Raw genomic sequence first — 12,349 nt, 5'->3', positions numbered from 1 at the left:
TTCAGGTACTAAGAACGAACATACAATGGCTCACAAACATAACAGCACATACATAAACAGCTCACAGCGCCCCCTCAGAGGGCCTCAAACGCTAGGGAGTAGAAATAGGTTTTGAGCCTGGACTTAAAGGAGTCGATGGAGGGGGCAGTTCTGATGGGGAGAGGGATGCTATTCCACAGTCTAGGAGCTGCAACCGCAAAAGTGCGGTCACCCCTGAGCTTAAGCCTAGACCGCGGGAAAGTCAGTAGCTCCAAGTCGGCCGACCTGAGGGACCTGGACATAGAGTGGTAGATAGAGTAATACGAGTATCTCTACATGTCTCTATGAGAACATGCCGTTACCAAGAAAAACGATATTGCTGCAATCTCAAAATTGTTAATGAAGAGATACTAGAAAGGTGAAGTTCGACACAGACCAATAACGTAGTCCAGATGGGATGTATCCGCGTTGCTGAGGAAGACATTTTTAGAGGCCTTAGTCATAATCTTCCAAACATATAGATTCATAGGTGTATTAGCCCAAGGACTAGAAGTCTTCAAATGCTACCCTTTGTTCAAAAAAGGAGTGTTTGTTTAAATCCAGAATCTACAGACCAGCCAGTTTGCATTTGCAGTGTGGAGCTTTTTGGAAATGATCAGTGACAGAATCAGCAACAATATGGATAAGTGTGATCAACCACACCCTATAGCTCAGGCCCTCAAGTCCTGGCAACATCGTCGTAAATCTGTCAGCTTGAAAACATCTTTCCTATACCTTGGTGCCCAAAATTGAACACGGTGCTCTAAATGTGGCCTCACCAACATCTTATACAACTGCAACATGACCTCCCAACTTCTATACTCAATACTCTGACTAATGAAGGCCAATGTGCCAAAAGCCTTTTGGCTATTTACCTGTGATGCCATTTTCAACAAACAATGTGTCTGTACTAGATCCCTCTGCTCTACAACACTCCCTAGAGTGTGTACGATTACGACATTTAAGCCACTTGGGCAGGAATATGGATAGGAAAGGTTTGGACGGACATAGACTAGGACCAGGCAAATGGGACGAGCTCAGTTAGGCAACTTGATTGCATGGGACAGGTTGGGTCAAAGGACTTTATATATGATGTATAGCTTTATGACTCTAAGGTTGTTATCAAATAAGACTGTATCTTTGCACCAATATCTTGTGCGGAAGAGGCTGTGGTTCCCTATTGCCCCCATCAGTCACTTCAGAACACACAAAATGAGATTGGAAGCCTGAGGAGTGGGCTAAGAATGTTTGAAACTGAATTTAGTGACTTTTTTTTGCCTGGAACTCAATTGGGCTTTAGTAATAAACACCAAATTTCTCAGCATAAAATTTTGTGTAGGCGATAATTTTCCCATCAAAGCAGGAGATGATAATCTTGTGTGCGTTTTAATAAAAAACCTCAAGATCCTGTTTAGCTTCTTACATTGAATAAAAAATTTCTCCATGCTGATCAATGTTCCACAGTCCCAACTTTAATTTGCCCCAAAGTGCTAATAATGCAATATTCACCCAATTCCAATTGCAACCTATAACTTGCAATCACTCTGAGGGAACTACCAGTTTAATGCTAAGATAATAAAGTTAAGAGTTTCTTTATACTGGATGACAGAGAAGGCATGATAATAATTAAACAGATTTTTTTCCCATGCAACAGGCATATACTGTGGAACATCTTGTCAGCCTGGGATGCATTTGAAACAAGGCCCAGTAGATAGACTGTCAATGTCTGATTCACTCTATCATTTCCAATAGATAGTTAATAAATAAATTGGAGGAACAGCAACTCATATTTCGCTTGGGCAGTTTACACCCCAGCGGTTTGAACGTTGACTTCTCCCACTTCAGGTAGTCCCTGCTTCCCCTCTCTATCCCCACCCCTTCCCAGTTCTCCTACTAGTCTTCCTGTCTCAGTCTACATCCTATCTTTGTCCTGCCCCCTCCCCTCACATCAATCTGAAGGGACTCGACCCGAAACGTCACCCGTTCCTTCTCTCCTGAGATGCTGCCTGACCCGCTGAGTTACTCCAGCATTTTGTGTCTACCTTCTAATAAATAATCATCCTTCCAATCTGCACAGATTTGATGATGCATGTCTTCATTTCATAGTGCTGGGACAATACTCTATTCAATTTTAATATGAGCATAACGGACTGTAGGTTGGGTCAAGCCACACCTTCAAGCAAGTGATTATAAATGCAGTATTCTTTATATTTTAGAAAGCTTGCAAGCCACTTTTATATTTAACGGTATTGAAATTTCAGACTGAGGCATATTTATTAATATAACAAAATGATTTGGTTTCAAGTGGTATATTTTGTCATTACTCCTTACACTACTTAACTCATGGATGTTTTTAATTTGCCTTGTAAGAAATGCAGCCAAAATAAATAGATACACAATAAACCACCAAATTATAAGTACAAACAAGCTAGAATAACATTGCTACCTTAGCATCAGTGGTGAAGACATGATCAGCAACAAATGGGTAGACAAGAATGAATGGGTAGACAGATTAACTAATGGCCGTTTTAGACCAGGAAACTCTGGATCTTTCCCTCACTGAAAAACTACAGGAGGATTCCCATTTTGCTAAATAATCAAGGTGAAATCACTTGACGATATACATAATTGTGTTGCTCAATGGTCGAGCTGGTTTTCAAATTTCAAATACTCACCATTCTCGACAAAATAGGGAAGATTGTGTAAGAGCATAAGACGGCCATGTAAATCACTGATGCTTCCCTGCATAGGGATCAAGATCGGTGCTGTTAGCACGTTTGTCTTATGCCCTGTCTTAAAGTTAAAGACAAATGTTTTTTCTGATGTCTGGAAGTGTGGAGGTTTCTCTTTTATTCTTGTGCCCAAAAGCATCTTTCCACTTCTGAAATAAATAACAATAGATTATAAACCATTGGGTCATTAAACAATAAATTATTGTACAGAGTGCTGAATAACAGATTCATTAATGGCAAATTCAACACAATTTACGGGAGAGAAAGAAACCAATCAGTGCACTCTACATCCAAGCGTGGGGCAAAATATACAGTTAACTTGCATAATTCATTAGTACTGGGATGAGATTAGAAGAATAGTAAAAACATGTTCTTAATTAAATCATTTATTGTTTATTGAAACACAGTTTTAGCAACTCAAATTTATTCAATAGCAATACTAAATAACAATATCATTAATGTTGCAAATCTCATATTCTTCATTTGTAAGTGACATCATAAACAAGCAAAGAAATTAATATAAGAAAATAACTGCAGATGCTGGTACAAATCGATTTATTCACAAAATGCTGGAGTAACTCAGCAGGTCAGGCAGCATCTCGGGAGAGAAGGAATGGGTGACGTTTCGGGTCGAGACCCTTCTTCAGAAATTAAGTTGTCTAATTGTGTCGGTAATCCTTATTTACTTGCTATGGAAAGAAGTAGTTTAAATAGTGCCTTCAATCTTAAGATCTTAAGATGGCAGGAATGCTTAAACATTGCCATACTGTAGAAAAACAACATAGCTAATTTGCCTACAAGCAGAAATGTGAAAGTGAATAATCTGTTTCCTTGGTTAAAGGATGAATATCAGGGAGACAGGTTCCAATGCAGTAATGAGGCAGATGAGAGGCTGGGGGTCAGTACAGATGTCAATGATAACAAGTTCAGTAGACAGCACAGATAGGAGCCTGGTAGGGATCAAGGAAAGACGGTTGGGATTAAATTTCAATTGGAGAGCCCTAACAGGCAGGGCAGATGATCTCAGGGCATGGATAGGTACTTGCTTCCGTGACATTATAGCCATTATAAGAGAGGGACAGAAAAGAGCCTAAGAGATGGATAGAGCTGTCAGTTTAATGTTCCAGGGTACAGGTGCTACAGGTGAAATAGGGGAGGGAATTGTTTTAAGGAGAATATCAATGCATAGTCTGCGATGTTATTACTGAAGAATCGCCGAGCGAGGTTATATGGGTGGAGTTGAATAGTAAAAAGGGGTTGAGCATCTCGTTGGGATTGTACTACAGACCTCTAAATAGTCAACGGGAATAAGAGGAACAAATATGTCGTGAGATTGCAAACAGCTGCAGGACTAATATGGTTGTCATGGTAAGGATTTTTAAATTTTCCTAATATAGACTAGGACTGCCATAGTATCAAGGACTTAGATGGGGTGCTGATTTTGACTTTGTTTTGTCAAATATATTCAGGAAAAGTTTAAAGGGCTAAACGTGTGTAAATGGGACTAGCTTCAATGGGGCATCCTGGTGTACATGAACAATTATTTGCCAAAAGGCCTGTTTCAGTTCCGTATGACTGACTAATAAAGATTTACGAATCTCTTTCTGCAGGGAACTTATCAAGAACTGGCAATGAAGTCCGCAAATTTGGCCAGATACCATTACAGGACAAATTTGATTATGACGGCTAAGGGAATGAAAATATGTATACAATGGCATACATATCACGCGCCTTGTTTTGCTGGCGCTTGAGGTTTAAGTGGATGTTTCAAAATCAGTACGTCATATTAATAAATTACAAAGCTGCATCTACTTCATGCAAGGTTAATTCCCAGAACATATTTATATTTCCTAAGCTTTCAAAATAGTAGTTTTAACTCTGGATTGAGATCTAAAGGTTTACATGAAAAATAGTTAAACAAACCCATTGATGAATGAAAAAAAATATATAAACATGCTGATGAAGAACACACACATTCAAAATATCATACCTTCTCTAATAATAATAATTGACCTGCCATGCTTTTCCATCCTAACATGTTTCCGTTAAGTTTGTATTATAGTAATGCTCTATTTTGTTCACCCATTTTAAAATTGCCCAAGTGTGTAAAAGATGTGGATTTTTCGGAGTTTCTCAATTTTGTTTGGATTTCTGGTGAGTATATGATTACACATTTCCCACAACAGATTGTGCTTCATAAAGGACGATCTTAAAAGTCAATACCACTCAAAGAAGAAGGCTTGTCTTTGACTGGAAAATATCTCAAATTCAGAGGCAGAATTAACTCCATTATAGCTAGTTCCAGATTATTTATTGACATAAACTATTATGCCCAACATCTACAGAATATTTTCTCCAAACATAGTTGCCTTTTCTGACATGTCCAAAGCTGGCCTAGCTTATGGCAATTACTATCCATATAAATTACCGTAATAAATTAGGGAAGGGACAATTTAAGACTTATTTTCTACATTGAAAAAAAAATGTAATTGACAATCTCATTGTAAATGAGCCTCATGAATTGTGGTGATAATATGATAGAGATTTATATTAAGTGTGAAAGGGATGTGATTCAATGCAAAACTAAGGTCTTAAAGGGAACTTTGAAGGTATGAGGGAAGAGTTAACTGGTAGATTGGGAAAATACGCAGGAAGGTATGATGGTGGACAGGCAATAATTATCATATAAAGAAATAAATTGCATAATTAGTTTTGTTTATTTTAGAGATACAGCTTGGAAACAGGCCCTTTGGCCCGCCAAGTCCATGCCAACCATCGATCACTCATTCACACCAGTTCTATGTTATCCCACTCTCTCATTCATTCCCAACACATTAGGAGCAATCTTTGTAGAGGGCAATTAACCTACAAATCCTCAGGTCTTTGGGATGTGAGATAACATAGAACTGGAGCACCCGGAGGAAACTCACACGGTCACAGGGAGAACATATAGACTCCACACAGAAAAACTTAAGTCAGGAGCACATGGTCTCCGGTTCCGTGAGGCAGCAGCTCTACTAACTGCGCCACTGTGCAAAAATATATATATTCTCTCAAGACATAAAAATGCAACAGGAAAAAATTAATCAGGACACAGTGGAGAAATTATTGTATTAAATTCAAGAAAGAGGCCTTGTAGTTGCCAGAAATAACTGAGGAATGGGTGCATTTTACAAATCAGCAAAGAAAGACCGAGAAATTGATAAAGAAATGCAAGATAAAATGTGAAAGTAAACTGGCAAAAAGTCTATAAATACAGATTGTAAGTGCTTCTATGGATAGGTGAAAATAAAATGACCAAGTGAGGGCAAATGTAGTATGTAACAGACGGACAGGATAATTTATATTAGAGAGTAGGAATGTAGCAGAGAAGTTAAATAACTACCTAGTGTCTGCTTTCATGGGAGAAGATATAAAAACGTCTTCTAGAAACACCAGGAAATGAAGAACTGAAGCAAATAAATATTAGTTTACAAAAAGTACTAGAGAAGTTAGGAAGCAAAAAAACAATAATTCTCAAAGGCAAATTGAGAATTTATATACATAAACAGGAGAACTGATTTCAAATACGTCTATGACAAGATACACTAAACCCAAAGCCTTGCCTACAACAATCACTTCCCATTTATAGATAAAATCTTCTGGGCATAGTTCTTTTATTTTATCCATTTCAATTTTAACCCATGCTGTTTTTCCACCCTCTTGATAAAAGGATGAAATAAAACTCATTTGTGCTGCCAGATAGTCATTTTTAAAATTTGGTAATTGCAGTCCACCTAATTCAAATTTCCATGTTAATTTTTCCATAGACACTCTTGGCATTTTACCTTTCCAAAGAAAATTTCTCACAATTTTATTCAATTCTTGAAAAAAATTATTTGGTAAAGGTATAGGCAGTGTTTGGAATAAATACTGTATCCTCGGGTAAATATTCATCTTAATACAGTTCACTCTCCCTAGCAATGTAATTGGAAGATTCATCCATTTCTTCAAGTCCTCATCTATTTTTTTAATTAGTGGTTTATAATTTAGTTTATACAGATTATTTAACTTATTATCTACTTTAACCCCTAGGTACTTCATGCCTTCTTTTTGCCATTTAAACTGACTTTCTCTTTTACATTGATCATAATTACCTTCAAAAAGAGGCATTATTGCAAAAATCATCCAAGAGAACATAGATTAATCACCGCAGTTGCAATTTCACCCTGGTTTTACTATTGAGTATCATCTTTTATATGATGACACTGGAACATTTTTATATTCATGCTAGGGTATACTTTAAACCAATTTAACCTGTAAATTCTTTCATTTCCTTTTAGTTTTTGTAAAGCAGCATATTCTCCACTGAAAATGTTACTAATAACATAAAAAGTCTACTTTGTAATTTGTCTGTCACAGTCGGGCAGCACATTTCTTCTTCATCAAATTCCAGCATTAATTTACATCGTTGGCACACTTTCCTGCAATCGGTAAACCAGTAACAAAACATAACTAATAGTAAAGCATAACAATCAGCAACTCAGAAGCTGGAAATAATGTTTTCCATTATGATGTTCAAAAGGCAACAAATTAAGAATTAGGCAGATAGGTAATTTAGCTTTCATTTATTTTCTTGCCAGCGTTAGTATTGCTCCCAGTTTTGAGGCTAGAATTTTGCACTCATAGCCAACTACAGAAAGTTGAGCACACACTCTGATGACACTCAAGTGTATTATTATGTAGGAAATGTGGGAGTGTCCAGTAGTAAAATTGAGTATAGTGTTTCTCCCAATGCCTTAACAGGCAATGTCCTGCAATCATCATTGATAAAATAGATTATCTGATCATTTGTGTAGGAAAGAACTGCAGAGGCTGGTCATTTGTCAGATTTACATTTGAAATGACTCATTTCTTTATAATGCACAACAAATACTATACTATATTTCAACTGGTACTTCACTAGCCAAAACAATTTCATGAAGCCTTGAGGTTAGGAAAGGCTTAATATATTGCACACTGTTTCCGCCTGTTTATTTATTAGGGCATGATAACACATCCTCCCCACAAACCAGTAGTTTCTTCTAAAATATGGTGCATACAGGGAAGAAATGGCCATTTCCTTCCATTGACCATATCCCAAACATTGCAGCCTACACATCACACTTGCCATCCCTTGTTAAAATCACTCCCTGAGCAACAAAAATGCAACTAGGAAGATTTGATTATCCCAACATAGGATTACAAACTTTACAACATCTCAATAAGATGACCAAATTATAACACTAAAACACACATCTGTGGTATGTTTGAAATTGCAAAAAGGTTCAACGTAGATAGATGTAAAAGATATAATTAAGAGAAAAGTGTTGTCATTTTAGATTTTCATAACAAAAACCAAAAATATTTACTGGGTAATCTGTTAAATTGAAGTGGCCTGTTGAAATTGTTACTTGAATGATTATAAATGCAGTGGTGAATTTTGTAGTGTGTGAGCTTCGAGTTTTGTTATTGATATACGAGCTACATGTCTGAGTTTCCTTTCATGGTTGCAATGTAAACAACAGGTATGTAGCACCATTCATCCTTTATTTTGCTGTTTTACAAGACACAAAAAGGAATGTTATTAATCTACTGGAATTTTTTGAGGATGTAACTAGGAAAATTGATAGGGGTGTGGTGTACCTCGACTTTCAGAAAGCCTTCGACAAGGTCCCACATAGGAGATTGGTGGGCAAAATTAGAGCACATGGTATTGGAGGTAGGGTACTGACATGGATAGAAAGTTGGTTGGCAGACAGAAAGCAAAGAGTGGGGATAAATGGGTCCCTTTCAGAATGGCAGGCAGTGACTAGTGGGGTACCGCAAGGCTCAGTGTTGGGACCGCAACTATTTACAATATACATCAATGACTTGGATGAAGGGATTAAAAGTACCATTAGCAAATTTGCAGATGATACAAAGCTGGGTGGCAGTGTGAACTGTGAGGAAGATGCTATGAGGTTGCAGGGTGACTTGGACAGGTTGTGTGAGTGGGCGGATGCTTGGCAGATGCAGTTTAATGTGGATAAGTGTGAGGTTATCCACTTTGGTGGTAAGAATAGGAAGGCAGATTATTATCTGAATGGTGTCAAGTTAGGAAAAGGGGACGTACAACGTGATCTGGGTGTCCTAGTGCATCAGTCACTGAAAGGAAGCATGCAGGTACAGCAGGCAGTGAAGAAAGCCAATGGAATGTTGGCCTTCATAACAAGAGGAGTTGAGTATAGGAGCAAAGAGATCCTTCTGCAGTTGTACAGGGCCCTAGTGAGACCGCACCTGGAGTACTGTGTGCAGTTTTGGTCTCCAAATTTGAGGAAGGATATTCTTGCTATTGAGGGCATGCAGCGTAGGTTTACTAGGTTAACTCCCGGAATGGCGGGACTGTCATATGTTGAAAGACTGGAGCGACTAGGCTTGTATACACTGGAATTTAGAAGGATGAGAGGGGATCTTATCGAAACGTATAAGATTATTAAAGGGTTGGACACGTTAGAGGCAGGAAACATGTTCCCAATGTTGGGGGAGTCCAGAACCAGGGGCCACAGTTTAAGAATAAGGGGTAAGCCATTTAGAACAGAGATGAGGAAAAACTTTTTCAGTCAGAGTTGTGAATCTGTGGAATTCTCTGCCTCAGAGGGCAGTGGAGGCCAATTCTCTGAATACATTCAAGAGAGAGCTAGATAGAGCTCTTAAGGATAGCGGAGTCAGGGGGTATGGGGAGAAAGCAGGAACGGGGTAATGATTGAGAATGATCAGCCATGATCACATTGAATGGCGGTGCTGGCTCGAAGGGCCGAATGGCCTACTCCTGCACCTATTGTCTATTGTCTATAAAGCAAACCCTCCTGTTATTCATAGAGTAGCCTAGTTTCTGAAATGGTTTCCAAAGATTCTAGAATATAGCCTGGGGAATGGAAAGCAATCTATTTGGAAAAGGTAGTCAGAAATGGGAGAACCTTATACAAAGTTGCCTATCAGTTGTCAGAAAAGATCTTAACTTATAAAGTTATATCGGTTCCCCATTCCCAGTACAGTGATGGGGAAACCAGCAGAAGAAAAAATGTCTGGATTTTCAAGATTTGACCAATGTCCTGTAAAACGACCGAGAATAAATTAAGCACGAAAAAAAGAGTAGGTTCAGGTTGGCAAACAACCATTTCTGAACGTATTGATGAGGCCTGTGAACAATGCCAGAGGCAGAAAACACAGGAGAAAAGAAAATTAATTATTGGGGAAAATGGGCCGGAGGAAACACATTGACATGCAATAGTTAAAATGAATGGTCAAGAATTGGGCAGAGAAGAAATGAAGATGGCACAAGGTAGGTAATAGTTTCATGGAAATCCTGGGGCGAACAAAAAAGAGACTACTGAAACATCGTTGTAGGGCGAGGGAAAAAAATACAATTCAACAGGGAAAGAAAGGAGGAGTGGGTGGTAGAGATGGAGGTCGATGCTCAATGACCATCACTATAGTACAAACCGAAGATAGACAAAATGCTGGAGTAACTCAGCTGGTCAGGCAGCATCTCTGGAGAGAAGGAATGGGTGACATTTCGGGTCATTCTCTTCTTTTTCTCCAGAGATGCTGCCTGTCCTGCCTGCTGAGTTACTCCAGCATTTTGTGTCTATCTTCGGTGTAAACCAGCATCTGCAGTTCCTTCCTCCACACTAGAGTACAAACCACTGTGTCGCTTGGAATAAAGCATTGTTCAAACGTCAATACATTTTCCTATGGACAGTCCCTTTGTCGGGTTTTAATACGAGACAAACAAACGTGATATAACAACCAAGATGAAGCGGTAAGATGCAAGACCTGGTTCCCCAGCAAACAGCAGCTGAATCTTCCACTCTGCTCCCGGCAACAGGAAGGCCGACTGCAGCCCGGCCCGGCCTGGCTCCAACCAACCAACCAACCGCCGTGGATTCCCTGCACGCCTGTCTACGCCGAGAAAAGGAAAATAATAAAAGCTAGAACCAGGCCGGAGTATTTTTTTTACATTCTTCGGGATCCGTTACGTTAATCTTTCGATCGCAAACCCGCGTAGCTGGCGAAGCGAAAGTGCGGCTGAGGAGAGCGGGCGAACTGACGGGCGGTTCAGCGCCGCCGCTGGCGGTCTCGATGGCAATGGCGGTGGTTCCTCCCCGAGCTCCCGGCTCTCAGGAAGCTGCTGCAATGGCCAGGCCCGTCAGGTCCGTATAACCAGAAACAGTGGAGGAGTGAAAATAATAGAGCATTGGAAGGAAACCGGGGGACGAGGAGAGTCAGAGAGAAAGTGGAAATGGAGGAGAGGCGTTGACGAGGTGGAGAGGGGCAGGTGGTGGTAGAGGATGAGGGGAGATGGAGAGGGGCAGAGCATGGGGCCAGGAGAGGAGGATGAGGAGAGGCAGAGGGCCAGGAGAGGAGCAAAGGACGAGGGTAGTTGAGGCGAGCGGCAGAGGCCCAGGAGAGGAGCCGAGAATGAGGGGAAGATGGAGAGGGGCAGAGGGCTAGGGAGAGGTCCAGAGGATGAGGGGTGTAGGCCGAGGGGCAGAGTACTAAGAGAGATGCAGGATGATGGGGGAGATGGGCCGAGGTCCAGCAGAGAAGATGAGGACCAGGAAGAGAAGCAGAGGACGAGAAGAAATGGATAGAGTCCGAGGACCAGCAGAGAAGCAGAGGGCCAAGAGATGGGTGGAGGACGTGTGGAGCTGGAGAGGGACAGAGGATGATGGAAGATGGAGAGGGGCAGAGGACTAACAGAGAGGATGACCAGGAGAGGAGGAGAGGGCCAGGTGAGAGTCAAAGGATGAGAGGAGATTGAGAGGGGCCGAGGACCAGCAGAGGGGCCGAGGAGCACGAGAGAGGCAGAGGATGAGTGGAGAAGGGCTTAGGACAAGGAGAGAATGACTTGGGATGATGGCACTGAGAGGAAGACTGCAGTCTGAGAAGAGATAGCCCATTAATGGAAAACAACGCAGAAACAGATCCTTATCCTTGTCCTAACTGGCCATCAAGCATCCACTACACTAATTCTATGTCTGTTCCCACCTTCCCATCAACTCTCACCATGAGGAACCCGGCCAATCTACAATAAGCAATTGATCTATCATTCAACATAATCTTAATGTGGGAGTAAACCGGAGCACCCTGAGCAAATCTATGCAGTGACAGTGCAAACATACAAACTTTAAACAGACAATTCGTAAGGCCAGAATCGAACACGGGCCACTGGAGGTTTTTTTTGGAGGGGGAAAGGTGGAAGGAAGGAAGACAGAGAGAATGGAGGCCAGAGGGAGAGGGAGAAAAACAAAGAGAGAGAGAGAGAGAGATAAAGAAAATACCTAGGTAGGCAAGTGTAGAGAGAAAGGGACTGAGGGCTTAGAGAGGAAAAGAGGGCATTTGTTCAGAGTTACCAATTGAGCACAATACCTGGATTCCAGTCAACTATAAGACAGTGAACATACTGTGTGGTGTAGAGAAGATAAAATAGACTGTGGGTCGAGAAATAGAAAAGACAGGTTGGGGATAGAGAAGTGGGAAGACAACAAACCAGAGGGTAGAGAAAGAAGAGGAGACAATAGACTGGGGGTTCAGAG

At 40.6% G+C, this 12,349-nt stretch overlaps 2 protein-coding genes across 5 annotated transcripts in view; one reads left to right on the top strand and one right to left on the bottom strand.

Moving 5' to 3' along the window:
* The window catches only part of ferry3 (FERRY endosomal RAB5 effector complex subunit 3), a 43,889-nt gene extending 32,370 nt beyond the window's left edge, over nucleotides 1-11,519 (bottom strand). The window contains exons 1-2 of one of the 2 annotated variants that reach the window (XM_078419816.1): nucleotides 10,587-11,519; nucleotides 2,694-2,899 (exon numbers count right to left, since the gene is read on the bottom strand). In XM_078419816.1, coding sequence (XP_078275942.1) covers nucleotides 2,694-2,889 — 196 coding nt within the window. In that variant the 5' untranslated portion in view covers nucleotides 2,890-2,899; nucleotides 10,587-11,519. Of the gene's footprint in view, nucleotides 1-2,693; nucleotides 2,900-6,135; nucleotides 6,185-10,586 lie in introns of those variants that run through there. The other variant, XM_078419815.1, reaches the window with a different exon arrangement.
* The window catches only part of LOC144604927 (RAD51-associated protein 1-like), a 33,965-nt gene continuing 32,050 nt past the window's right edge, over nucleotides 10,435-12,349 (top strand). The window contains exon 1 of one of the 3 annotated variants that reach the window (XM_078419818.1): nucleotides 10,435-10,963. In XM_078419818.1, coding sequence (XP_078275944.1) covers nucleotides 10,893-10,963 — 71 coding nt within the window. In that variant the 5' untranslated portion in view covers nucleotides 10,435-10,892. The remainder of the gene's footprint in view (nucleotides 10,964-12,349) is intronic. The other 2 variants (XM_078419817.1, XM_078419819.1) reach the window with 2 other exon arrangements.

Source organism: Rhinoraja longicauda, chromosome 23 (genome assembly GCF_053455715.1).
Source record: "Rhinoraja longicauda isolate Sanriku21f chromosome 23, sRhiLon1.1, whole genome shotgun sequence".
NCBI lineage: Eukaryota > Metazoa > Chordata > Chondrichthyes > Rajiformes > Arhynchobatidae > Rhinoraja > Rhinoraja longicauda.
The sequence above is the reverse complement of the archived record's forward strand: the minus strand, read 5'-3'. Positions and strand labels throughout refer to the sequence as shown.